This window comes from Neomonachus schauinslandi, chromosome 5 (genome assembly GCF_002201575.2).
Source record: "Neomonachus schauinslandi chromosome 5, ASM220157v2, whole genome shotgun sequence".
NCBI lineage: Eukaryota > Metazoa > Chordata > Mammalia > Carnivora > Phocidae > Neomonachus > Neomonachus schauinslandi.
In genome coordinates this window covers 99,697,221-99,720,700 of record NC_058407.1, presented here as the reverse complement: position 1 = coordinate 99,720,700, position 23,480 = coordinate 99,697,221, and the positions used below count along the sequence as shown (strand labels likewise).

Sequence of the window (23,480 nt, the reverse complement as noted above, 5' to 3'; positions counted from 1 at the left end):
GGGGAGCTCCGCCTTAACACGCTTGATGTGACACCTCCGGGCAGGCCCTAGTGCTGCTTAGGGCTTCATGTTCGTGATGGTCTGTTGCACAGTAGGGAGGGAGTTCAGTGCCAGGCTGCACGGATGGAAACAGAGTGTCCAGATCCAGAGCCATCACAGCCTGTTACCCTTTGCAATTTTCAGATTCCATGGCGCGTAGTGTTCAGCCCATTCATTGACTGCTCTGTCACTAATAGTTTCCGTGCACCTGCTAAGTGCTGGGTGCTGAGGCGGGTGCTGGAGGTACTGTATTATTGATCAGATGTAGTAGTTGAGGACCCTACGTCTTGGGGAGGGCATTGGCCAACCAGGAACGGCCAGGAGGAGAGTGGGCAGGGCCGCAAAGGATCTGTAGGTTGCTGCATGAGTAACAGCGGGAAGAAGTGGGGATGTTTGCTCGGGGAAGGGAAGGCTCAGGGGCACATGATACTGCCTTCTTACTTGGGAAAGGCCGGCACCTGGTTGAGGAATTAGGCCTCTGCTTTACTGCTCCAGAGGGAAGAACTAATTCTATTAGCCAGAATAATGATGACGATGATAATTAAAAGAAATATTATCTACTATTTATTAAGTGTAGGGTGTGCCAGGCACTGAATCAGGCCCTGTGCATAGATCACTGACTCTGCACGTTGTTAAGCATTTATTGTACTCATAATTCAGATCAGGAAACTGAGGTGCAGGGTGGTTAAGTAACTTGTCAAGGGGCAGAGCTGGGCTTTGATACCGATGTGACGGAGTTCACGGCGCCTGTCTCCCCATACCCCATCCACGTCTCTAAGGTGGAAAGCAGAGGCAGGTGGGTGGGGCTCAGCTTAAGGAACGGCTTTATGGGAGTTAGAGCTGGGCGATGATGCCTGGGCAGCGCTCAAGCAGAGTTAGTTGGCTGCCTTGCAGGGTCTTCCTCAGGGCGCTTCTGCTGAGGGGCGGAGGCTGGACATAAGCCAGTAGCTTCCTGAGCTCCCTGGCTCCTAGAGCAGCCCTGGAGGAAGGGAGGGAGGCATTATGCCCATTTTGCAGATGGGGAAAACTGCAGCTCACAGGGGTTGAGTGGCTTGCCCAAAGGCACAGGGTCCCTAAAAGACAGATTGGGAACTCAGACCTGGATCTTGGGACCCCATCCCGTGTACCCTTCCTACTGCCCCACTCTGCCTGCCAGCTCTTTACAGCAGTCAGACCTTCTGTGATTTGCATTAGTCTTTTGCCTGTATTCATTCCACCTGCGTCTCCCTGCTCCTTTGCTCTGACAGGTTGCCTGTGATGTCCCTTGGGTGCCAGAGCTCAAGACTGGCCTCAAACTGAGGCCTCAAAACTGAGCTCAAAAATAGCCAGTATCTGAGCTGTGGAGAGGTGGTACCACAGTGCGCATGCACGTGTGCACGTGTGTGTCCTGGAAGGGCCATGAGGGGGGTTTGAAGTCTGGGGGGCTGTGCCTGATGTGGGATAGGCTGGAATTTCTGGCAAGTTGGGGCTGGTGGAGAAGGCTGCAGGATCCCGAGAGGCAAGTGGTCTCTCTTCCTGCCCCTTATCAGCCTTCCCCTGGGGTGCTGCTATCCCTTTCTGGAAGGCAGGCTGGGAGGGAGCAGATTAGGGAAGTTAATTACTCAATTAATTCATCCAGATCAGACAGGCTTTCTGCTTGAAAGATGCTCTGCTGATGGAATGAGGAAATTGCTAAATTTGCCAGTTCTGGTTACTGACAGAGGGTATCGGGAGGTAGGGAAGCTGTTGGTAAACCCTACCAGGCTCCCTGGGGAGCTGATTGCCTTGTTCTTGGCCTTACATGAGTGAGCACTTCTCTCTCTCACCCTGTGGTTCACTATCCTCCCCCCCACCCCCCCTTTTTTGGAAGCATTGGATACCGCCAGAGGAGTTGGCTGGGCTAGATTTTCAGACTTGGTTCATTCACTCAACAAGTGCTTCCTGAGTCACTGGCACATGACTGGATGCTAAGGGGACACAGCAGGAATTGACTCGTGCTCTGCTCTCTTGCAGCTGACGGTCCATTTGCAAAGATGAGACTTGCCCACTCGGGCTGCCCAGGGTGAGTCAAGGAGACCACGTGATCTGGGACGGGGAGGGTGGGAGGGCAGGTGTGTGTCAGGGTCGCGAGGAGGGGGAGATCTGTAACTGGGCCATCAACCTGAGGAGCCTCCATGCCAAGGGAGGGGATGCTAATTGAAGCCTAGAATTGGGGCAGGCTGGTGGAGAGCTGAGCCAGGCCATGGAGCCCTCCCAAAGGCTGGGACAGCCACACGGGAGCCGAGTCCACGACAGAATGGTGCACACAGGGTCAGGGCAGATGATGGAGTGCCAGTTGGAGCTGTCTCGAGGGTTGACGTAGGGATAGCTACTTTGTCAGCTTTGCTGGGGTGAGGGCATATCTGAAAGTGAACAATCAAAGGCGGACGCTGTATCTTTGAGGACACATGCAGGAGGGAAAGAAAAGCAGCCCTGGAGTGACCTAATCCTACCATTCTGTTCTTCCTTTCCTTCCCCCCCGCTCCCCACCCGCCCTGCGTCCCTCTTCATTAGGCACGTCTGTGAGTATGGGCTGGGGCTGATGGAGTGATTTTGGCAGATATGTCCCTGCTGGAGAGGGGAGCTTTTGGCCAGGATTGTCTTCCCAGCTGGTGTGACTTCAGATTACTGACAGAAATGTCTCAGGGTGACTTTGGTGATTATGTGCAGATGTATCTTCAGGAGATGAACCTAAGGGAGCAGTGGGGCTCTCGCACCCAAGCAGCCTCTAGGCCGGAGGGTTTCCTGGAGGCGGTTGGACTTGTGTTGTTACTTGAGTAGGGAAAGGAAGGGCCAGCAGGGACCCTCTGAGTTCAGCACGCTTTAGAGTCCCTTGAAGGTTTTATTAACAGAGGAGGTTATCATGGCCCTGCTTCCGGAAATCCTGACTCCATGAGGCCAGGGTGGGCTCAGGAATTTGCCTTTGGTCTCAGAACGTCCAAGGATTTGGAAGTAGGTGGCCTGGGAACCACACTAAGAGATATGTGTTTTGGAGGGAACTCAGCACTTGAAAAGGGCACGGGGCCAGGGCTGTGAGACCTGTCGTGGCCCTTCAGTGATGGGCTCGGTGCAGGTCTCATCCCCTCAGATACGGTGATGTGTGCAGCACTTCTGCTTCGCAGGACTTTCGTGAGGACGAAATCCTGACTTAGGTGAAATCCCTTTGAACAGTATACACTTTTCTGTAGATGCAAGCTGTTGTCATCACTTTTACAATTACAATAAAAATGTTCCAAAGAGTCCGCCTGGGTTGATTGAAGCCAGGAAAGGGGAGGGGAGGACAGAAGTGAATCGGACGATCTCCGAAGACCCATAGCTTCTGGCATCTTCTTCCAACAAGAAAATTCAAGGAATTGCCCTCTCCCTCCCCCTAGTCCAGGTTCAAATCTATTTCTGCAAATCTATTTCTTTACCATGTGGGTAGCTACTTCAGTCTTGAGATAGATGGGTAGCAAGAAGAGAGGTCCCAGAGCTCCCTAATTACAGCACCTTCTGGATCGATCACCTTTCCCTTTTCTCTGGTGCTGATGTTGCTTAAACTGAGCAGTTAGACCTGTGTTGCGAGCTCCTGGCACGAGTGACCCAGCCTGCCCTGGGTGTTTTTGCTGATGTCCTGCGGCGTGAGGTTGGGGTGGGATACCCTGCACCTAGAGTTTCTGTTCTGTGCATTGCTTCTCAAGCCAGGTCCTGGCTGCTGGATGTCCTGTGGAAGGGGGTGGGTTAGACAGGGCCTCCGTGTTGCACAGCTTCAGGGGACGTGCTTCCCAGAGAACACAGTGTCACTCTCCCCTGGAGGTGGATGGTGGCAGCCCTCCCTGGAAGGGCCGCAGCCCGGGGCATCCCTGTTTTGTTACTAAACTCTTCTGCTTCCTTGCTGCTATGGTCTTTATTCTCAGTTGGGGTGTCTGATGAGGTCAGTAGAAATGTATATAATTAAAGAATGATAATGATAACAGTGATCAAGATGAGTTTGTCCCCTGACTATACTTGGTTTAGGAATACATGGAGAAGCAATCATTTAATAAATATTTGTTGAGCGTGGCTGTGTATCTAGCAGTGTGCAGAGTCACTTAGGGGGGACCGGAGTCGGGGAGAGGGGTGGAGAGGGACCCAGTGAATAAGCCATTTTCAGATAACAGAATGGCAGCTCCCTTCGTTCAGTCTGCATTTTTGGTGACTCCTTGCAATGTCGGGTCCTGGGACATGGGTACCATGCTAGTTCCAGCTTTGCTGGAATTCCGAGGTTGTCCGGGTGGGGCTAGGAGTCGTTTTAATGTGGAAACACAGGGGGTCACATTCAGAAATGGAATCCGGGTGTGCCCAACACAGCTCTTGACTCACTTTCCCCATGGCTGGTGGATTTGAGGGTGTGGACCGGGAGTTTCCGGTCTCTCCAAGGAAGGTCTGGTGTTACTCAGGGTGGCCGACACTCCCTTTCCGAGCTCCCCAGGTCAGCACTCTTAGTGAGTTAGCTTCTTCTACCTCCAACCTGGGCCTCCGGCCCCGCTGTGGCCACGTGCTACAGCTGGGCCTCCAGAGCTTAAAATAGCAGTATGAGCTGGCTGCTTTGCATGTGGGGAGCCCGCCTGAACATGCTGGGGCAGCTGCCTGGAGTTGGGGCTCCGCTGGCTCTAACCACTGGGGTGGGCAGTATTCTTTGGGGATTTCTTCTAGGCTCAGGGCTGGGGGAACAGGAGGTGGTGGGTTGGGGCCTCAGGTGTGGGTGGTGCAGAGGGGAAGCAGAGAGCTTGTCTTTCCTAAGACCTTTTAAGGGAAGGCCTCAAACCTGACCTCAGAGCCTCCTACTGCAGAACTCAGAGGCCTTCGGCTTGGTGTCCTGTCTGGCCCTAGCCCTGGCCCTTGGTACTGCCCAGGGTTAGCCATGTAGGGTCCCATTCTGGCCTAAATGAAGGGAGAAAATGAGGCGCAGAGGTGGGGTCGAGGGTCCTGCTGTGTCCGGTCACGGTGGCAGGATCAGCATGAGAATGCAGGCATCCTGAGCCTAGTCAGGTGGGCACTAACCACTGGTCTCCCTCACTCCCCAGTTGTCTCCTCTTGGGAAGCCAAGATGGCACCTAGAGGATTGGCCAGGGGCATCCTCCAGGCATTCCTTCGTCCAGCAAGTGCTTACTGAGTACTTGACAGGGGGGGAAGCTCTGTTCTTTGGTGGAAAGATAGCAAGGAATAAAACAGACCAAATCCCCGCCCTCATGGAGCTTCCTTCTGGTGGGGGAGAGAGATCGTAAACAATCAGTTAACCGAAAGGTAGAGGAATACCCTGTTTTATTGTGCTGCGCTCTGGTGTACTTTGCAGATACTGCATTTTTCACAAATTGAAGGTTTGTGGCAACTCCGCATCGGGCAAGTCTGTTGGTGCCATTTTTCCAACAGCATTTGCCTACTTTGGTCTCTGTGTCACATTTTTGTAATTCTCACCATATTTCAAACTTTTCATTATTATTACATTTGTTATGGTGATCTGTGATCAGTGATTACAACTGGCTGAAGGCTCAGATGATGGTATTTTTTAGCAATAAAATACTTTTAAATTAGGGAATGTACTTTTTTTTTTTAGATCTGATGCTATTGCATACTTAATAGACTACAGTAGTTTAAATGGAACTTTTATATGCTCTGAGAAACCCCACATTCGTTTGAGTTGCTTTATTGCAATATTTGCATTATTGTGATATTCACTTGGTTGTGATATTTGCTTTATTAGAGTGGTCTGGAACTGAACTCGCAACAGTGCCGAGGTATGCCTGTAAATTATATAGTATGTTGGGGATAAGTGCTGTGGAAAAAGCTGGACAGGGTAAGAGAGATTGTGTGTGCTGGGGGAGTACAGTTTTAAATGGCGTAGTCGGGGAAAGTCTCATTGAGAAGGTGGCATTTGCGTGAAGGTGTAAAGCAGACGAGAGAGTTGGCCACAGAGATCTAGAGGAAGAACATTCCAGTTGTGGAAACAGCCAGTGTAAAGGCTCTCCTGGAAGAAACAGCAGAATGGACGGTGTGGCCATGGTGGAGAGAGTGAGTGGTGTGTGTGTGAACTTTGTCTTTTACTCTGAGAGAGATGGGAAGCCATTAGAAGGTTTTGAGCAGAGTAGTAACCTGGTCTGACTTACATGGTAAGGTCATGGTAGAATGGGAGCTAATTTCAGTTGTCTTTCTCCGGTGATTGGACCACCTGGGGGGCACCGCAGGAGACCAGACAGAGGAGCTGCTCCATCCCTTCCCCGTGACGTGTCTGGCCTCCGTTCCTACTCCCACACCCTAACTGTGGGACCTTTCCTACCAGAGGGGAGGACAGGACAGGGCTGGGTGTCTTCTCCTGGCCGCGGAGTTCCTTCTGAAGGGAAGGGAGCCGGGCTGTTACAGTGGTCTGCTAGAGCCTCTGGGTACTGGCTCTCAAGAGCCTATTAATAAACGATAGGAAAATTTGCCAGCTATTAAGCCACCGGTAGCCTGAAATTGGCCATGGTAGGAAGTATCGACACCATGGAAATCGGCAAGGACTACAGGAGAGCTGGTTGTTAAGCATTTCCCAGCCTGCCCCTGGCTTGTCATCTCCACTCTGCCTGGACTGTGGTTTTGGAGGACGGGGCCTCTGTTTGCTCTCATTTGGCAAAGCACATATATGTGTTGCTGCTGAGTGAAGTCAGAAAGAGCGAGGGACACGCTGGCTGAGGGTTTGATGCAAGCTGGTGTGTTGCCCAGGCTCGTCCCCCGGTGCCGCAATGTGGGGCTTCTCTGTCACTCCTGGCTAGACCATCCTGATGCATGAGTGCTCTCTCATCTTATTCCTTGCCTTCCCTCGGCCTCCCTCTGTGTATGGAGCATGCCATGCGCATGCCTCATTAGGGGTCAGCTTTGTGAGGCAAAACAGGGTCCACTCGGTGTAAGGGAAGATCTCCGGGTTAAAAGTCAGGAGACATGGGTTCAGTCCCACCTCTGCCACTAACTGGCTTTGACAAGCCCTCTCCTCCCTTTGGTGCCTAGTTCCCTCATTTATACACCAAGACAACTTCCCTGCTTACGTATCTTGCAGGAGTGTGGTGCCTATCACGTGCGCTCGTAAGCATGAAAGCACCTTGAACTAGCTGAGTCACAGGTCTCTGCTCACCGTGTTCGGGCATCTGGGACCCCTCTCCTCTGCCTCCTTCAGTGAGGGTGGCAGCTCAGCATGCATCCCGTCTTTTCTAAGAAGCCTTCCCAGATAGGCCAGGCCTCCCTGGGCAAGTCCTCTGAGCACTCAGTCCGTGCCCCCTACCCTGGCATGTGTGCATGCGCTTCTGTCACCGGCTTCCCTTTCATTTTGTTGCTCTTCCCCCATATGGACCATTAGGTCTTAAGGGCCAACGCTCCTCAGTAACACCCACAGTGGCGGGCCCAGGATGGGCACGTCGTGGGAGCTCAGGAAGTCGTCAGTGATTAGTAACTGGTGTAGTGTCCTTTGTCGAGCTCATATGAAACACATGGGATGGATCCAGAGTGTGTGTGGATGGCAGGTTCTGTCCATTTGATAAAGCAGTTTCCCAGACAATGCCTCATCTGTCCCTCACAGTCGTACCTAGCCCCTGTTCACAGATAAGAAAATGGAAGTGTGCTCATTCATTTAGACAATGTATCAATATATACTGTGCTCGGACAGCTTTAAGCCTCTCACCCAGGTCACACAGATAGTAAGTGCCAGAGCTGGGGCCGGGGCCCCAGCCCTTCATTCTGCCTGGCTCCCTATGGCACAAGTGTTTGTCTTGTGCTTTCCCTTTAGGAGGCAGACAGGGCTGCACAGTTGAGTGGAGCGTGCATTCATGGAAGGATCAGGGATAAGCCAGGTTGGATGCTGGTCAGGCTCAGGCTTGGGGGTGGAGGGAGAGAGGGGCCGTGCCAGTACCCAGTGCCTGTCCCTGCTGTGTCCGGCTGAGGCTGCGGGCTGGCATTTCCTCTGGCAGCAGTGCGGGGGAGGGGAAGAGCAGGTGTGCCCTGGCAGCAGGCCCAACGGGGATATGGAAGCGCCCCTTGGGGCCAGAGCTTGGGGAATGAGTGACATGCAGCCACCCAGACACATTGGGCCTCGCAGAGCACAGCCGCATTCTCTGAGCTCCAGGCTGGACATCCAAGTCCTCTGGTGCCTCAGGAGATGGCCAAATCTGGTGGGTGACCCCAGAAAGGGCTTCCAGAAGGGAGGACAGATCCTAGTGATTTAGCAAGGTGAGCACCCACCAGAAAGGCTGAGGGCAGTGTCAGGTGTGTCCAATACATGGGTTGAGGTGAGTACGGATGGTGGAGGTGGGGGTGAGGCTTGGGGGCCATGTGGATGATGTTGAGGGACTCAGTTAATTTTGCTTCACATTTCTGAAGTGTCCTCCACATAGCAGGCTGGTTCTGCAAGAGGAACACGGGTGAGTTCATCCCTCAGGTCTTCCCGTAGTCTTGTAGGAAGACATTTATGCAAACAGCCATGATACAAGTCAGAGTGAAATGAGTGCCCCAAAGAGAGGTTAGGAACAAGAAGAGGGCCTCTTAGTTTGGGGGGGGATCCTTAGGATCAGAGTTTCATTCATGGAGGATGTGGCATTTGAGATGAGTCCTGGCCCACCTACTGCAGACAGAGATGGGTGGTGGGAGCCGTCGTGGGTGGAGGGCAGTGCATACGCCAGAGTGTGGAGACCGGAAGGTGGAGACGTGTCCGGAGAACGGTGAGGAGATCCAACTGCGGGGGGGATAAGGCACAGGTCAGGGACTCATGGGAAATAAGGCCCGCAAAGCACAGTGTAGAAGGTCTTGAATGCCAAGCTTGAGTGTGTGTGTTAAAGCCCCGGAGAGCGGGCGAAGATTTGGAGCTGGTGAGAGGGGGCAGTGTGGCACCTCAGAGCCCTGTCTGTGGTTCATGATGGTGGCAGCATGTGGCAGGGGGCCATTAGGGGGAGGACGGGAGGCAGTAAGGAGACTGGCAGGTGGGAGGCGGACTGGGGCTGGCAGTCTCAAGGCGGGGAGGCTGTGACAGGGAACGTGTGTGCGTGCCATCTGCATTCTGGGCATGTGCTGGGCAAGTCTGGGTCAGGAAAACATGGTTGGGTACGCATCACGTTAAGATTGGGTTACCGCAGCTCTTGCCGGGACAACCTGAGAGGTTTTGGAAGAACACTGCAGGACTGCAAAGGGTGTGGTTTGTGACCATTTTCATCCCAGCTACTTGGAGACGAGAGCTGCCTCCAGGTTTGGGATGAATGCTTCTCTGAGCCCCCTCGGCTGGAGGTACCCTGACTGACTCGGCTGCATGGACACGGGTCCGCAGGCAGAGGCAGGAGAGATGCAGTGGGATTTTGGTTGGCGTGGCTGCCTCACTTTACCGAAGTGGCTGGCGGGAGTTCAGAGACCACAAGCGGCTTCATGCACCATCAGACTTGAGTCCTTCAACAGCCAACTTCTACCCAGTGGGGATGCCCAAATATGTCTTCCCTCACCCATTCACCACACTGCACCTCCTACTCTCTTCAGCTCAGGGGCAAGCTCCCTTCCTGTGAGGGTTCAGAGCCGGTGGAATCTGGGGCATTGTTTCTTCCTCCATCTTCTTTAGAGTATCCCCAAGTGCTCCTAACACGCTGCTCTCCCTTACAGTGGTCCCAGGCCCAGGGAGGGATGGAGGGAAGAGGGGAGGCAGCAGTTTCTCAATCAGCGGATGGGTCCTGGCTGCAGGGGCTGGCTTCGCAGGCAGGCTGGATGCTGGGTCAGGGGGCGCTGGCCCAGGCTGCAAGTCAGTGCCCTCCACGGGGTGGTTCAGGAATACTGGATTTGCTGGGTCAGTGAATATCCACTGGTGCATGGCAGTAAACCTCAGGCTTCGTCACACTTCCCTGTGCCTGGCGGTCTGGCCTTATCTCATCCTCCCTGAAGCCACCTGCCCTCTTTGATAAGTACTTATAACAAATCCTTTCTTTCTCTCTGTCTCCCTGGAGTGAATGGCTCCGTGTGTGTGCGTGTGCGGGTCCGGGTACATCTGTCCAGCACAATGCCTTGCACACCAGTCCCTTTAGGGATGCTGATGGGTCTTGGGAAGAAAGATGGTGCTGGTTTGGGACTCTCTTGGGAAAAAGGGCCTGAGAGCCCAGGGTGGGCATCACCCCGGTGGGCCACCAGCCTGTGCTTCCAGGGCTCAGCGTCTGCTGTTCCCTCCCACTCTGTACACCTGCTCAAGGAAAAGACTGTTGTCCTTTGGGACTGGCCATTCTCACTCTTTGCATAAAGACTTCCCTGCTCTAAGCCAAGGTGCATTTTTCTAAAGTGTGGCTCTCCCTCACTCAAGAGCCCCGCAGAGACCCTCGCCACTTCACTCACGTGCTTGGTGGTGTTTAAGAGCCAGCGTGCCAGCGTGCCAGGGGCCAGAGTGCAGAGGTGATGGCACAGTCCGTGCTCTCAAGGGGCGCACAGTCTCAGGCTCAGGGAGCTCGGTGAACAGGCAGTGCCGTGCTCTGATGGGTTCCGCAGCTCCAAGGAGGGGCCCCACACTTCAGGAGGAGGCCACATGGGTGCCACCCGGGCTGTGAAAGTTAGCCACTCACAGCGTGTGTGGAAAGGGAATTCCAGACAGAGGAAGCGGTGACCTCGATGTGCGTTCACCTTGGTGGGAGTGTCTGCAGCAGGGGGGTGCGGGGGTGGAGTCGACAAGAGGAGTAGGGGTTGGGGACGCTCTGTGCAGATTTTTAACTGGCATCCAGGGTCATCTCTGCTCCAGCCCCACCTCTGTACCATGTGGACTTTCTGCGAAGCTTTGTTTTGTCTGGGCATGTGGGCGTGCCCTTCCCGGATGTCCTGGGCACTCTTCTCATTCCAGCACACTCTTTCTCCCACCCTCTGCCTGTCCAGTCCCACTTCACAGGGGGGAATTGCAGGGCTGGAAGTCTGGAAAAAGCCTTGAAGAACCAACTAGTCCAAGCTCCCTGTTTTGTAGTTGAGGAACTAGAGATCACATAGGTAACTAGTATCCTGAGGTTTTGTTGCTTAGGTGGCCCGAGATGACCATACAACTGGAAGGCCCTTCCTCATGATGCTGGCTTGCCCCATGCACACCCTGCAGTGAGCTCCCAGTCATTTGTTTTCAAGTGTTTATTGAGCCCTGCTGCTGGTCAGGCATTGTACTGGGTACACGGTACTGAGAAGAACAGACCCAGTCCCTGCTGCCCTCGGTTCATGGTCAAGTAGGAGAATCAGGCAGCAAACTGTCACTCAGGGAAACATGTGCTTTCAAACTGGGACGAGGGCTAGGCAGGAAGAGGCAAATGATGCCAAGACTGTATTATTGATGGGCAGGGGAGCTTCAATTTAGCCAGCAAACCAGAAGAAACATCTTTGAAGAATTTGCAAGAGCTCAGGCATGAGTAGAAGTAAGTCAGGCAGTGAGTTGAGGAAGAGCGTTCCGGGCAGAGGGAAGAGCATGGGCAAAGACTGTGGGGAGAAGCGAGCTCGGAGGGTTCACTGGCTGGGGCATAATGAGCAAGAGGAGAATACTTGCAAATGGGGCTGGACAGGTAGGCTGGGGCCAGTGGTGCCAGACCTTTAGGATGCTTCAGGAATTTGGATTGCAATAGAAAAGTAGACTAGCAAACACACACACACACACACACACACGCAGGCACGCACGCACTCCTAATCTCAGGAAAACGGGAGCATGGTGAGTGAGAAGATGGTGTTGGCTGTCCTGTGAAGAGGACTCGGGGCCGGGGTGGGGCCGGGGTGGGGCCGGGGGCTCTGTCCCAGGCTGCAGCAGGAGCCCAGGTGAGACACAACGTAGGATGGGGCCAGGGCAGTACCCGTGGAGAAGGAAGTAGAGGGTGCCTCACTGGATAGGACTTGTGTTTGATCGGAATGAGACAAATGGCAATGGGGAGTCACGGGTGAATCTTGGGCTTCGGGCATAAGCAGCGGGGTGAGTGTTAGGCCGTTTATTGAGAAGGGGAGGGTACGGCTAGGGGAGCAGGGCTAGGGCAAGGTCAGTCCCTCTGGGGCATGTGAAATTGGAGCTGCCTGTGAGGCAGCTGGTGGGGCTGCCAAATGGGAGCTGGGTATATGCACTTGGGGCCCAGAAGCCAGGGCAGGCCCAGGTAAACGTTTAGGTGACATCAGCAGGTGGATGGCCCTGGAACGAACGGGATGGCCAAATGCAGGAGTGTTGGGCAGAGAAGAAGGGGGCCCAGAACTGAGGGCTGTCTGAGGAGAAGGAGCTGTTGGTCCTTACCCTTAGAATTGGAGCCACAGAATATTTTGTGTCAATTACGTGTTGTATCTTTGTTCAACTGCATTATAATTCGATGGGAACTGAGACCATATTTACTATCATAATTACTGATAACCATAATAGTGCCTCAATTCCTTTGAACATTTCTGTTTCAGATACTGTTCTATGTGCATTGCAGTTTTAACCTTTAATCTCTGTCTTACTGCCTGGGGAAGTGTGCATTATCATCTCTATTTTATGGTTGGGGAAACAGATACGTGGGGCAAGAGACGCAGATCCATCTAGTCCCAAAGCCCAGAGAGTTTCCACACCGTTACTTTGCTAGAGCTCGGCTCTCCGTGGCTGGGTGGGGTGGTGGGTTCGGACAGGGGGTATTGACGCCATCTGAGCATATGCCATGGTTTCTCACAGAACCAGGCCGAACTGGCCCACAGTCACTGGGGCATGTGGTATGTGCTGAGTGGTGTTGGTGTTCCTGATGATCCATGCACACCTTCCACCTGGTTCCTCATGATCTCGAAGCCTGACTTGCAGCACTCCTGACCAGATCATGAGCAGTACAGTTGGTCTACAGCTGTGACCCTGTTTCCTCGGAGCTAACTGCCCGCAGGGTCAGCAGCACACACTCTGACCAGTGTGCTCACCTCTCAGTGTGGTGTGTGGACACACAGCTGAGGGACCCTTCACAGTCATGGTTTCTCAGTGGCCAGGAATGGCCTCTGACAGGGGCTCATCACAGCCAGCACTTGGGCTCTGAGATGTGACCGTAGCACTGGGGAGCTCACAGGGACTAGGGAGGCTGACCTGCATGGTCCTTAGAGCTCCTCCAAAAGGCGTGGCCCACGGGGGATGGGGAGGGGTGGTTTGGTTCCTGTTGGTTCCTGTCGGTCTTCCCCGTTTTCCCCTTCCTACCTTTCCTGAGTCTTCCTCCACAATGGCCTTCTGATCCATAAGCTTATTTATCCATCTGTCCGTTTCCTCACGATCCCATGCTGCTCTGTGTGTTGGGAATATGGCTGTGAACAAAACAGTTGACCTTGTGGCCTTTCCACTCTGTTATCTGTAGCTGGAAATTTAAATTTCCTTAGTTCCCTTGTCAGGTTTTGATGGCCTCAGATAGCCTGCTTTCCAGGAACAATTCCATAGATTTCTGGCTTGGGTCCCATCCTCTGGTTAATCAACTTGGGGCTCTCAGGCTATCCTTAGAGAGAACTCGGGACTTAGGCATTAGGCATGGTGGTCTGCCTTTCCCCTCTACCAGCTGACACATTCTGAGTACCTGCCCTGTGGGTGGTCCCTGTGACAGGCCCCGGGGTGGGGGGTGGGGGTAGGGGTGGGGTGGGGGAGTGGGCAGGGGGAGGGATGAAGTGATTCAGACACAGCCCCTCCCTCCTTTGGGAAGCCCAGTGGCCAGAGCAGAGGCATGTGGGCAAGCTGTAATTGCAGGCTGAACAAACAGCAGGGGACTCAAAGGAGGGAGGAGCAGACCTCTTCCCAGAGAATGAGGTACCCTTGGTACACTGTCCTGAGCAATTCTAACTGTGAACCGTGCCCCTGCAGCCAAACCCTCTTTGTTTGTGTTTTCCTCACGAGTCTCAGAAATTAAACACATACAAAATAGAGCTACCCCCTAGTTCTTTTTTACTCTGATCTTTTCACTGGCATTGTTACCATCATTCCTGAATCCTGGCCAAGTACGGGTACGCATGACCTTGTAGCATGACCTTGTAGCTGTTTAATTTCCCTGGCAAAGAGCCTTGCCCCGGCTTCTGGACCCTCCTAACCATTCTTTGCCTACTGAGCCTTCACGCAAACATTGTGGGGTATGGGCCCCCTGCTAGGGACCTCTCCAGCCTTTTTCTCTTTTGGCACCATTGGTAAATGGTTTGCCAAAAAAGATCCCAATTTTGGAGTTTAAAAACTGAGATGGGGTAAGACTCCCGTCTCCTACAGTGGTGGCCCATCTCACACGTTCCTTAGGATAGCAAATACCACCACGTGTCTAACCTGAATTCTCCGTGAGACTGCCCTGTTTGAAGCTTAGAGGTACGGGATACCTCGTGAGCTGCGCACGCTGCCGAACACGGAAATATTCAGTGCAGGTCAGGAAGGGGATCTGTGTGGGCCCATCAGCTCTGATTGTGTGTGGGTGAGTGAGAGACCAAAGCTGAGCTCTGGCTCACACTGCAGGCCTGAGAAACTCAGGAAGAGGCAGAGAGAGCTTGGCATTTACTCTGAGCCCACATCTCCCCAATTGCCAGTCAGAGGAGACTTCGCATGTTGATTTCACGTATTCACTTCTCTTTCTCCCCTCTGGGAATTCTGTACTTGCTTCACTTTTTTTTGGGGTTGTTGTTTAAAAAAAAAAAAAAAAAAAGGAAAGGAAAGGCAGCTCTGCCTTGTTCACATGCTCAGAGATCCTCAAGGGCAGGCTGTGTCTTCCAGCTCCCCTGAGCATGGCAAGTGGTTGAGGATCAGGGCTGGGCAGGAGACATGGTGTCTCAGGCCACCTTTGCTCTCTGGTCATTACTTCTGCACCCACAATCTAAGAAATTGGGGCAACCACAGCAGCTGATCCTCTCACCTCTCCACACTGCTGCCAGGTCCAGCTTCCTAGGGCACCAATGTTGTCATGTGCTTGGGAAGCTCCAGGATGCGGTCCAAACTGTTCCTGTGTCATGCAAGGCCGTGCAAAGTAGCTCACTTTGATTACCAGGCACCTTCTCCTGCTCCAGGCAGGCCTGGTTCCTTACTGCCCACTCAGTGTACCATACCCACGCCTTCCTGGGATGCCCTCACACCTCCTCTCTCCCTGTCCACACCCACTCCAGGGGGTCCAAGGGACCCCTCTCCGCTGGTCCTGTCATGGAACTGTCTATATTGCTCTACTTTGGGCTTCTGTATGTACAGTCTTGGAGTGGGGGCAGAAGGCTTTTGGTTTTTTTTTTTTTTTTTTTTTTTTGAGGTCCTTTTATCTAATGACCTCTCATCAGGACATGCAATTTCAGGTTCCCTGTTGTGCTTTTAGATTCTGCCTTTTAGACTGGAAGATTCCCAAGGTTGGATACTAGGTTTTGAGCCCAAGAGAGTAAAGAAATGGGCTTTGAAATCCTACCATTTCCTTATCTGTAAAATGGGGATAATATTCCTATTCTATAGGGTTGTCATGAGGACTCAGTGAGTTACTATGTGTGAAGCTGGGTGCCTGGGATATAATGAGGACTTGCAAATCTCTGTTGCTCTTATTATTCTGATAATGACTAAGCTGGGTGCCCTGATGGAACATCATTGAACTTTGTTAATGGACTGAAGACCAGGACTTCAATGCCCTCCCAACAATGGTGACCCGGAGTGAGCAGAACTCTTACCCTGAGCAGCCACCTCTTCCCCTTACCTTGTCCTTCACCCTGGCCCACCAGGGCCTCCACTGCTGAGGAAATAATTACGGCCCAAACCCACTTATAATCAGGAATGCAGGTGGAATGATCCAGGGACAACGCAGAGGCTATTCTTACTGAACAAGGTGTGAGTTGATGAAAAAAAAAAAAAAGAGAGAGAAGATAGGAGGGGCCATCCTGGGAGGGCCTGTGCTGACACAGAGTCTCCGTCTGAGGCTAGTGTTACCAGGCCCTTGTATTTGCTCAGCGCTTACAGTGCTCAGATGGGTCTCACACCTGCCAGCTCACTTTATTCTCACGACACCTCTCTGGGGGGAGGCTCTATTAATCCCCATTTTAAAGAGGAAGAAATAGTAGCTCAGAAAGGCAAACTACCTTGTCCTTGATCACACGGCTCAAAATTGAGCTCAGAGTGAAAAGCACGTCTCCTGACTCACAGTCCAGCTGGTAAATGATCTCTCCTGCATCAAAGAAGTAATGTTATGAGAACGAAGTGGCAGCGGGAGCCCATGGGAGCCGGTCGAGGCTGAAGAGGACAAAAGGTGTTAGCCATTCCAGTCAGGTGGCAGTGGGGTCGGTCGGGAGCCAGCCAGACACCTGCCCCTCATCTGTAGATAGCATCCAGAGGACCACTGTGCGCAACCAGGAGACCAAGGTGCCATGGCCATGACACTCACTAGGTTTCATTGCTGGGCTGCCCTCTAAGTGGGGAAGGGGCTTAGAATAGTAACACCATTGCAGTGTTCCCATTAAAGAAGCTGAGTGCTGGCCCCCCTTGCCTCTGAGCCAGTGAGGGTGCAGACTCAGCAGAGGGCCACCACAGCCGACCCATGATGAGGGTCTTCAAGCCCCTCTGATTGGAATGAATGTCCCTCTCCCTCTAGGCCATAGCAGTTATGTTCCTGCCCACCACCTTGGTGATTGATGTCCTTCTGTCTTCCTGACAAGATTTTGAGTGTCTGAAGGGCCGGGAGCAGCACACCTTGTATCTGTTTCCTCAAGGGTCTGGCCCCACGCTCAGCACATAGGAGGTGGGGAATACATGTCTCATGGGATCCAGGTTGGGCATAATCACACTCCCACTCCCACGGAGGGCAGGAACTCTTCTATCCAGCCATCCTCGTCCAGCGCCTCCCAGAGGCCAAGCCCGGTGTTGGGTGCTGGGATAGAGAGCCTGGTAAATACAGGGGGGGGGGCCCTGCTCTCAGGGGCTCTCAGCACTCTCTTGCTGGTGGCAGAAAGGAGAGGTGGGCTTCTCATCCCCCAAGTCTTCCAGTTTTCTTTGTTTGCCAACTATGGTAGCTCCAGATCAGCTGTGCAGATTATGCGCAAGCCCAGGGGACACGGGTGCAATGTTTTACAGTAGGATGAAGGGCTCCTCCTGGATGTTCCCGAGCCCCTAGCAAGGGCGTTCTTTGTCCTGTTTCCCCTGATCAGCCCCTTTTGTGCAGTCCTCACGGGGGAGGACCCAGCCTGGGTCCGAGAGCACTCCTGCGTCACCCTTGGCATAGGCAGGATTCAGAGGGGCAAGGCGGGACCCTACTTCTGCCACCTACTCTTCTCAGCCCAGCTGGGGTCCCAGCCAGCACGGCATCCCACCCGGGAACGCGAGCACGGTGGGGGTTGGGGGGCCTCGCGCAGCTGCAGGAGTCTCGCGGAGCCGCGTGTGTGCTCGAGCGTGCGCGTGCGCGCGCGGAGGGGGCGGGGAGGGCGGTGCGCGCCCCGCGGAGGCCCCAAGCGCCTTTCCCACACCTCGCGTCTCCCCTGCGGTCTCTTTTCTCTGTGTGCGGTAGCCAGATCCACGTGTGCAAAAGCGTGTTTGCGCGTGTGTAGCAGGGAGACCGTGTGCCTCGGGTCGGAGAGGCTCCGTGTGCACAGGGGGCGGCGGCCAGCTCGACAGTGGCCGCGCTTCTTTCCTCCTCCTGTCCTCCCCAGCCCTTTCCTCTGGTTTCCTTGGGTCGTTGGTACCTCCAGCCATTCCCCTTCTCTCGCCGCCCCCTTTTCTCCCGTGGAAGAGACCAGCGCCTTCCGATGAAGGTTCTGGTTCACCCCCAGCTCCAGAGCCCTTGACATTTAGCGAGGGCTCCCGGCGCACTGGTATAGGCACACAGCAGAACGCTAATCCTATTAAAGATAGTGTGTCATTGGGGAGGGGGAGGCTGCCCGCCCCCCGGCAAGCCCGGTGCTCATTGGTCGAATGCAAAGCAGGGGGCGGGGCCGAGGGCCCGGGGAGGGGGCTCCGGGCGATTTCGGAGTCGGGAGTCGGGGCTGGGATTTCGCAGGGAAAGCCCAGCGGTGGCAGCTGCGGCGGATCCCTCGGCACTGCCCGCCGCGCGCCCGGGCAGCCCAGGGCCGGCGAGCAGCTCCTCAAACTCGCGGAGCGAAAGGAGGCGGAGCGCCAGCAAAGTGGTCGGGCTCCGCGCTGGGGCTGAGCAGGGAGAGGTGTGCTCGGGGACCTGGATCCTGGAGCCCTTGTGCCTCGCGTGGAGCGGCCAGTGCACCCGGGAGGCGAGCTGACGCTCTGGAAAGAAACATCAAATTGCAGCCTCCCCAAAGACGTTAAGTTACGCAGGCCAGCCAGTTCCCGGAGAGCGTTCGCGAGCGCGCGTAGAGCCGAGCCGCGCCGCGCGGCGCCGCACCGCAGAGCCCTCCCGGGCCAGTCGGCTGGAAGCGGGGCGCCGTCCGAGAGGCAGCGGCCCCAGAGCACGGGGTCTGGCCGGGAGTGCGCCCCGGTGCAGAGAGGGGGCGTGCAGGGCTCCGCCAGCCCGCCCGCAGCCCGCGCCCGACTTGGGCGCCTCCTCCGTCCCACTCCGGGAGCGATGCCCCCCGCCCCTCGCGCCCCCCGGGAACGACGCGAGCATGGAGAAGTCGAGTAGCGAGGATTCTTCGATCCACCGGAGTCCATCTTTGGACAGCAAGGACTCGGACTTTGCCAAGCCGTCCACCTCGGGCCGCTCGTTCGGCCGCGGCTTCACGGCCGGCGCCTTCTACGGCACCGCGGGCTCCCGGGGACAGAGCCGCGCCGAGGCTGGCGTCAAGACTGACAAGTACCATGCACCCAAAGGCAGCAAGTACGTGGTGTTTTACCTGGACCTGTCCTTTGTTTTTCTCCTAGAATTTAAGAAGTGCAACATGGCCAGGGGCTGCCTCTGCTGCTTGAAGTACATGATGTTCCTCTTCAATCTGATATTCTGGGTAAGTCCTTGCGTTTCTCTCTCCTTTGCCACCTCTCCTCTTCGCTGCTTACCGTAATGCTACCCTCTTCCTCCGTGGTGCTGCATTGCCCTGCTTTCTGCACAACGGTAAGTGTGGGTTTTTTTTTTTTTAAATCGTTACCCCCCCCCCTTCATTCATCTTTCTTTCTCCTCCGTGGCTGAATGGAGGCTCCAACTTGCCAGTCTTCCAGGAGAGACTTACTCTATTCCTAGGTGGCTGGCAAAGTTTGCCGCCACCTTCTTCCCCTGTCAGAAACCCATGCTGCAAGTGCCTCCAACTGGATAACCTGCAGAAATAGGTGTGGGGCCAGAATTTTTAACAGCTGTGACCTTGAGTCGAAGACAGGCACAAGTGTGGATGATTTTCGAGTATCTTCTTGTATTCTTCCTTAATATACAGAAGACAGTCGGCCGCGTTTTGTGGGCATGAGGTGGAGGGGTGGGAGGGATGGTCGAGGTCACTTCCTCTCACTCCTTCAGTGAGTCCCAGGAAGAGGAGAGGAGACCCTGTCCCAAGCCGGGAGACGCGTTTGCTAGCCTGCAGATTTGCCCCTGAGTGTGGGGCTTGTGTGGGAAAGGAGAGTGTGGGAGGGATACTGCCATCAGGTGGCGGACAGCTGCTTTTGAGGGATTGCAGTAGACTGGGCAGGGAGCGGGCTGGCCATGTGCTCCCACCATGAACACCAGCGAGCCCTCCCAGGCTCCGGGAGCCCCCAAGACTGGAAGGGACAAAGGGAGTGCCCCTATCCTCGGTGAGAGATTATTTTCTAGAGAAGGTGTCAGTGGGTGGGGCAACTTGGAATCGCTCTCTGTTCTCTGTGATTCTGAAGGCCGCGGGCACACACATGTGCATGTGTGCATAAGGAATACAAGTTAGGCAAATTTTAAAACTTCTTAAATTCATATCTCATGGCTTCTTCATCCCAGCTGCTGCCTCTGCCTTTCTTCGCCAGAGCCCCAGCGTCCTCAGCACAGATGTTTGGCTCTGCCCCAGGGCCTGTCCTCCTGCCTGCTGGAGGCTGTCAGCTGCCCAGGGTCCAGAAGGAGCCTTGGGGGCAGGAGAAAGTCATTCACAGTGAAGCTGGGTAGAAGCGGTTGTGCTTTGATGTTCAGCACTCGTGTGAAGTGACCTGCTTTAACTGACAAACTTTTTTGGGTGTGCATGTGGGGTGACTTTTCCCACAGAAGGGAAGAGCTCAGGGCTGGGTGGGAAGAAGACGGGATCTAGTCTTGGTTCTGTGTTAGCTTCTCTTGTGACCTTGGGCAAATCGCTTTATCCCTTAAGCACTGGGTTTCCTTTCTAGTCTGGGGGAGGGGAGGCTATTGTGATGGCCTCCCTCATGTCTGACCTCATTAGTTATGGGACGTCCTGCATCCTTTCCTTCCCTCTGGGGAGGGAGCCCCCTTCCCGGCCTGGGGCACAGGCCGCTGCTTCTCTTTTGAGGAGCCCAGTTTGAGATTGTTTCAGTTGGATTTCCCCAGATGCCTGCCTGGTCTGGGGCCCTCTGGCCACTGCTGTTAGGATGTTATCTGTCCTGTGGTGAGGGTTTTGTGGAAACCGGGCCTGAACCATTGGAATGTCAAGAATGATTTCATGGCTGCCTTTGGGCAGGTGCTCCTGGTCCTCCGACTCATTTGCCAGCATCAGGGTCAGCCAAGTGGTGGTGTGTATTTGGTGCCTGTGATTTACACGAGTGCTGCCTACACTTTTATCGTGGAGTTTCCTTCTCTGCCCTTGTTCATAGTCTCAACCTACCTTTCTGCCTTGCCGAACTCTGAATATCTTACCACTTACTAGAAAGCCCTTGGTGGGGAAGCTCAGGGCCTTGGCCAATACCGCCCACTCAGCAGCCCTCCTCCCCACCCCCACCCCGCCCCCTGCTGGTCAGAGTAGATATAACTGCCTGTGGCTCCTTTCTCCAGCTCGGTCCCTACTTCGTTTCCATCCTCCTCACACCTGGGCACAGGGGTCCTTGCCCTGCACATTGTCGGCACTCATTATAAGTTTGTGAGTGAGTGAATGGACGGCCAGAGTGGTAAATCCACATCTTCCTGCGTGGTAGGGATTCCCGAATTCCCCTTGAGAGGGAAGAGAAGTTAGTTCTCAAACTTGTCTGTGATGAAGGCTCTCCTAGCAACTTAGCTGTGGGGCGACAAGGAACTCTTTTCATCTTCCCTTAAGAACTTGGCAGAGGTTAATGAGCTGATTGATGGAGTGGCTTTCTTTTTTTGCTTATAGTGAGAGAACTTGCTGTCGTTTTCTAATTAGGAGGTACCTACCACACTCTTTTACCAGGCAAGGAGTCTCTCTCTCTGAATCTTTGACTTTTCTGATTACTTGATATTTTCAGAATTCCCGTGACATGCCATGAGCTGGGAGACATTGGATCTCAAAGACCCAGTTCTTTTATGCTAGTCGCTCATGAGATGATGAAGTAAGACATAGACCTTAGGAAAGGTGGAAAGTTAGCAGAAGAGCAATGGATGCTCCTGTGTGTAAGACTGTCTGCCAGTGTGTTCCCTGGGAGGCAGACAGGGCGTAACAGGGAGTTAGCCGGGATTCGGGCATGGGGCAGGGCACTGCGCTTTACTGGCAGGCAGGTGCTTGGGCCCGATATGAGAGAGGGAGCAGAGGAAAGAGCCAAGTCGGAAGAGAAAGGGTGAAGGTGTTTAGGCCAAGGGCAGGTGGGCTGGTTGATGAGGCGAGGCAGGACTCCTGGGACACTTCTGTTGCTTTCCAGTGCACACAGGAAGACTGGAGGGGAGTAAGAGGGTAGGGGTGAGGAGGGATGCCGGGCTGGTCAGAGCCTGAGCCCTCTGGGACCCAGAGCAATTGTTAGGACTTATATAGCCATCACTTGTTCTAGTCTCATGGCTCAGATCCCCAAAGGAGGCTTTTCTGAAGCATTAGAGTTGAACCTGAGGCCTGCAATCAATAGAGAGAGATCTTCCTATAGATCCTGGAGCCTACCTGGTAGTTCTCCAAGCCCGCCGCTGGCTGCCGCCACACCCCCCTGCCTTCACACTGCACCCCCTCCCGGGCGGGAGAATCCTGGGTCCTGGCCACTGGGTGGAGCTTCGAGGGTACTGCCATTAGTGAGGTCCTGGGTGACATCACCTGGGGCAGGAGGGAGGCGGGGCTATGCGGCCAGTGCTCCTCCTCCTTACTAAGAAAAAGACGGGTGACTTATAGGCTGCTGGGCGCGCCTGCCTGTTGGGGGCCGGGGTGGCATCCTGGTTTGCTCCTGGCACCACTGACTTCCACCAGTTGGTGCTAGCCATGTTGGCACCCAGGGCAGCATTTTTGAGGGCCTGAAAGAGATGGTGGGGCTAGGGGAGGGGGAGTCAGTGGTCATGTCAGACTGAGCCCCGTCTCCTCTTCCCCTTCGTACCTCATCCTGATCCTTGGGGCCCTCATCCTGATCCTTGGGGACCTCATCCTGATCCTTGGGGCCCTCATCCTGATCCTTGGGGCCAAAGAGAAGGCTGGCTTCTTGGTAGCAGGGAGATAGGAGGCCTGACTTGGGACAGCGGTTTCTGTCCACCTGAGGGGCCTGTACACCAGTAATCAAACCCACCCCAGGGAATTCTCCCAGCAGTGGAAAGAAAGCACGGGGCAGCTCCCTCCATCAGCTCCATCCCTGAGTCCTCCCAGGGCCATCTGGTGGAATACCCTAGGGAGAGATGAAGTGAATCAGAGCCCCTCCAGGAGGGCAAAGGAGGCTCAGAGCTTTAAACCCTGAGTAGGGGAGAGAGAGAGTGTAGGGGTGGGCTTTGGGTGCTGGGGGCCTGTGTCCCCTTCTCAGCACAGCAGATCGTGATCCCAGCTCAGCTCCTCCCAACCCAAATCCAGCTCCTGTCTGATATGGAGGGGACGGGGTAGGCCTGGGGTTGCTGGCATAATTGCCACTCAGGATAATGGTTACTTTTCATGCTTGCCAGCAGAGCTGGCCCATCACTTTAAATCAGGGCTGGCAGAGCAGTGACATTCCGGCTCCATTGGAAAGTCTATTCCTTGTGGATTGCTCCCTTAATAAAGGCCAATTAGCCAAGGAGGCAGTGTTCAGTGTGCCTGCTGGAGCAGGGGAAAGGTTGGGGCAGGGCTGCCATGGGTAGGGTGCCGGGTGGACACCCTGATTAACCTCCCCTAAGTGGGGTCAGGCCTTTGTGGCTTGGCCCCCCGTAGGCCATTCACTTGCCCTCTGGGTGCTGGCAACTTGGTTAAGGCTCTCTAGCCACAACTGAGCCTTAAGTTCGTTACTGGCTTGGCTGCATCGTGAGTTCCTCTGTGGGCTCCCTGGTTCCCCCCTGGTCCATGGTGCCCAGGACACGGGTGTGCATACAACCAGTGCTGGATGGCCTGGGTGTCCTACGGAGTCTGTCCTTCTGTCTGGGAAGGGAAGTGGTAAGCGGGTAGAGGGGTCTGAACAGGGTCAAAACAGGTTTGGGACGTGACCTCTCCAAGCAGGAGGCTGGCAGAGCTGGGCAACGGGAGGCATTTAGAGGCTTCCTGAAATGCTCAGGTGTGAGGCATTGGGCTGTCTCCCCAGAGCTCCCTGGCAAGTAGACCTTCCG

General features: G+C 54.5%; 1 protein-coding gene across 2 annotated transcripts in view; it reads left to right on the top strand.

The window, feature by feature from the left end:
- Positions 1-23,480, top strand: part of TSPAN9 (tetraspanin 9) — a 193,776-nt gene that overhangs the window by 92,629 nt on the left and 77,667 nt on the right. The window contains exon 3 of one of the 2 annotated variants that reach the window (XM_021690542.2): positions 18,806-18,885. In XM_021690542.2, coding sequence (XP_021546217.1) covers positions 18,823-18,885 — 63 coding nt within the window. In that variant the 5' untranslated portion in view covers positions 18,806-18,822. Of the gene's footprint in view, positions 1-18,539; positions 18,886-23,480 lie in introns of those variants that run through there. The other variant, XM_044914963.1, reaches the window with a different exon arrangement.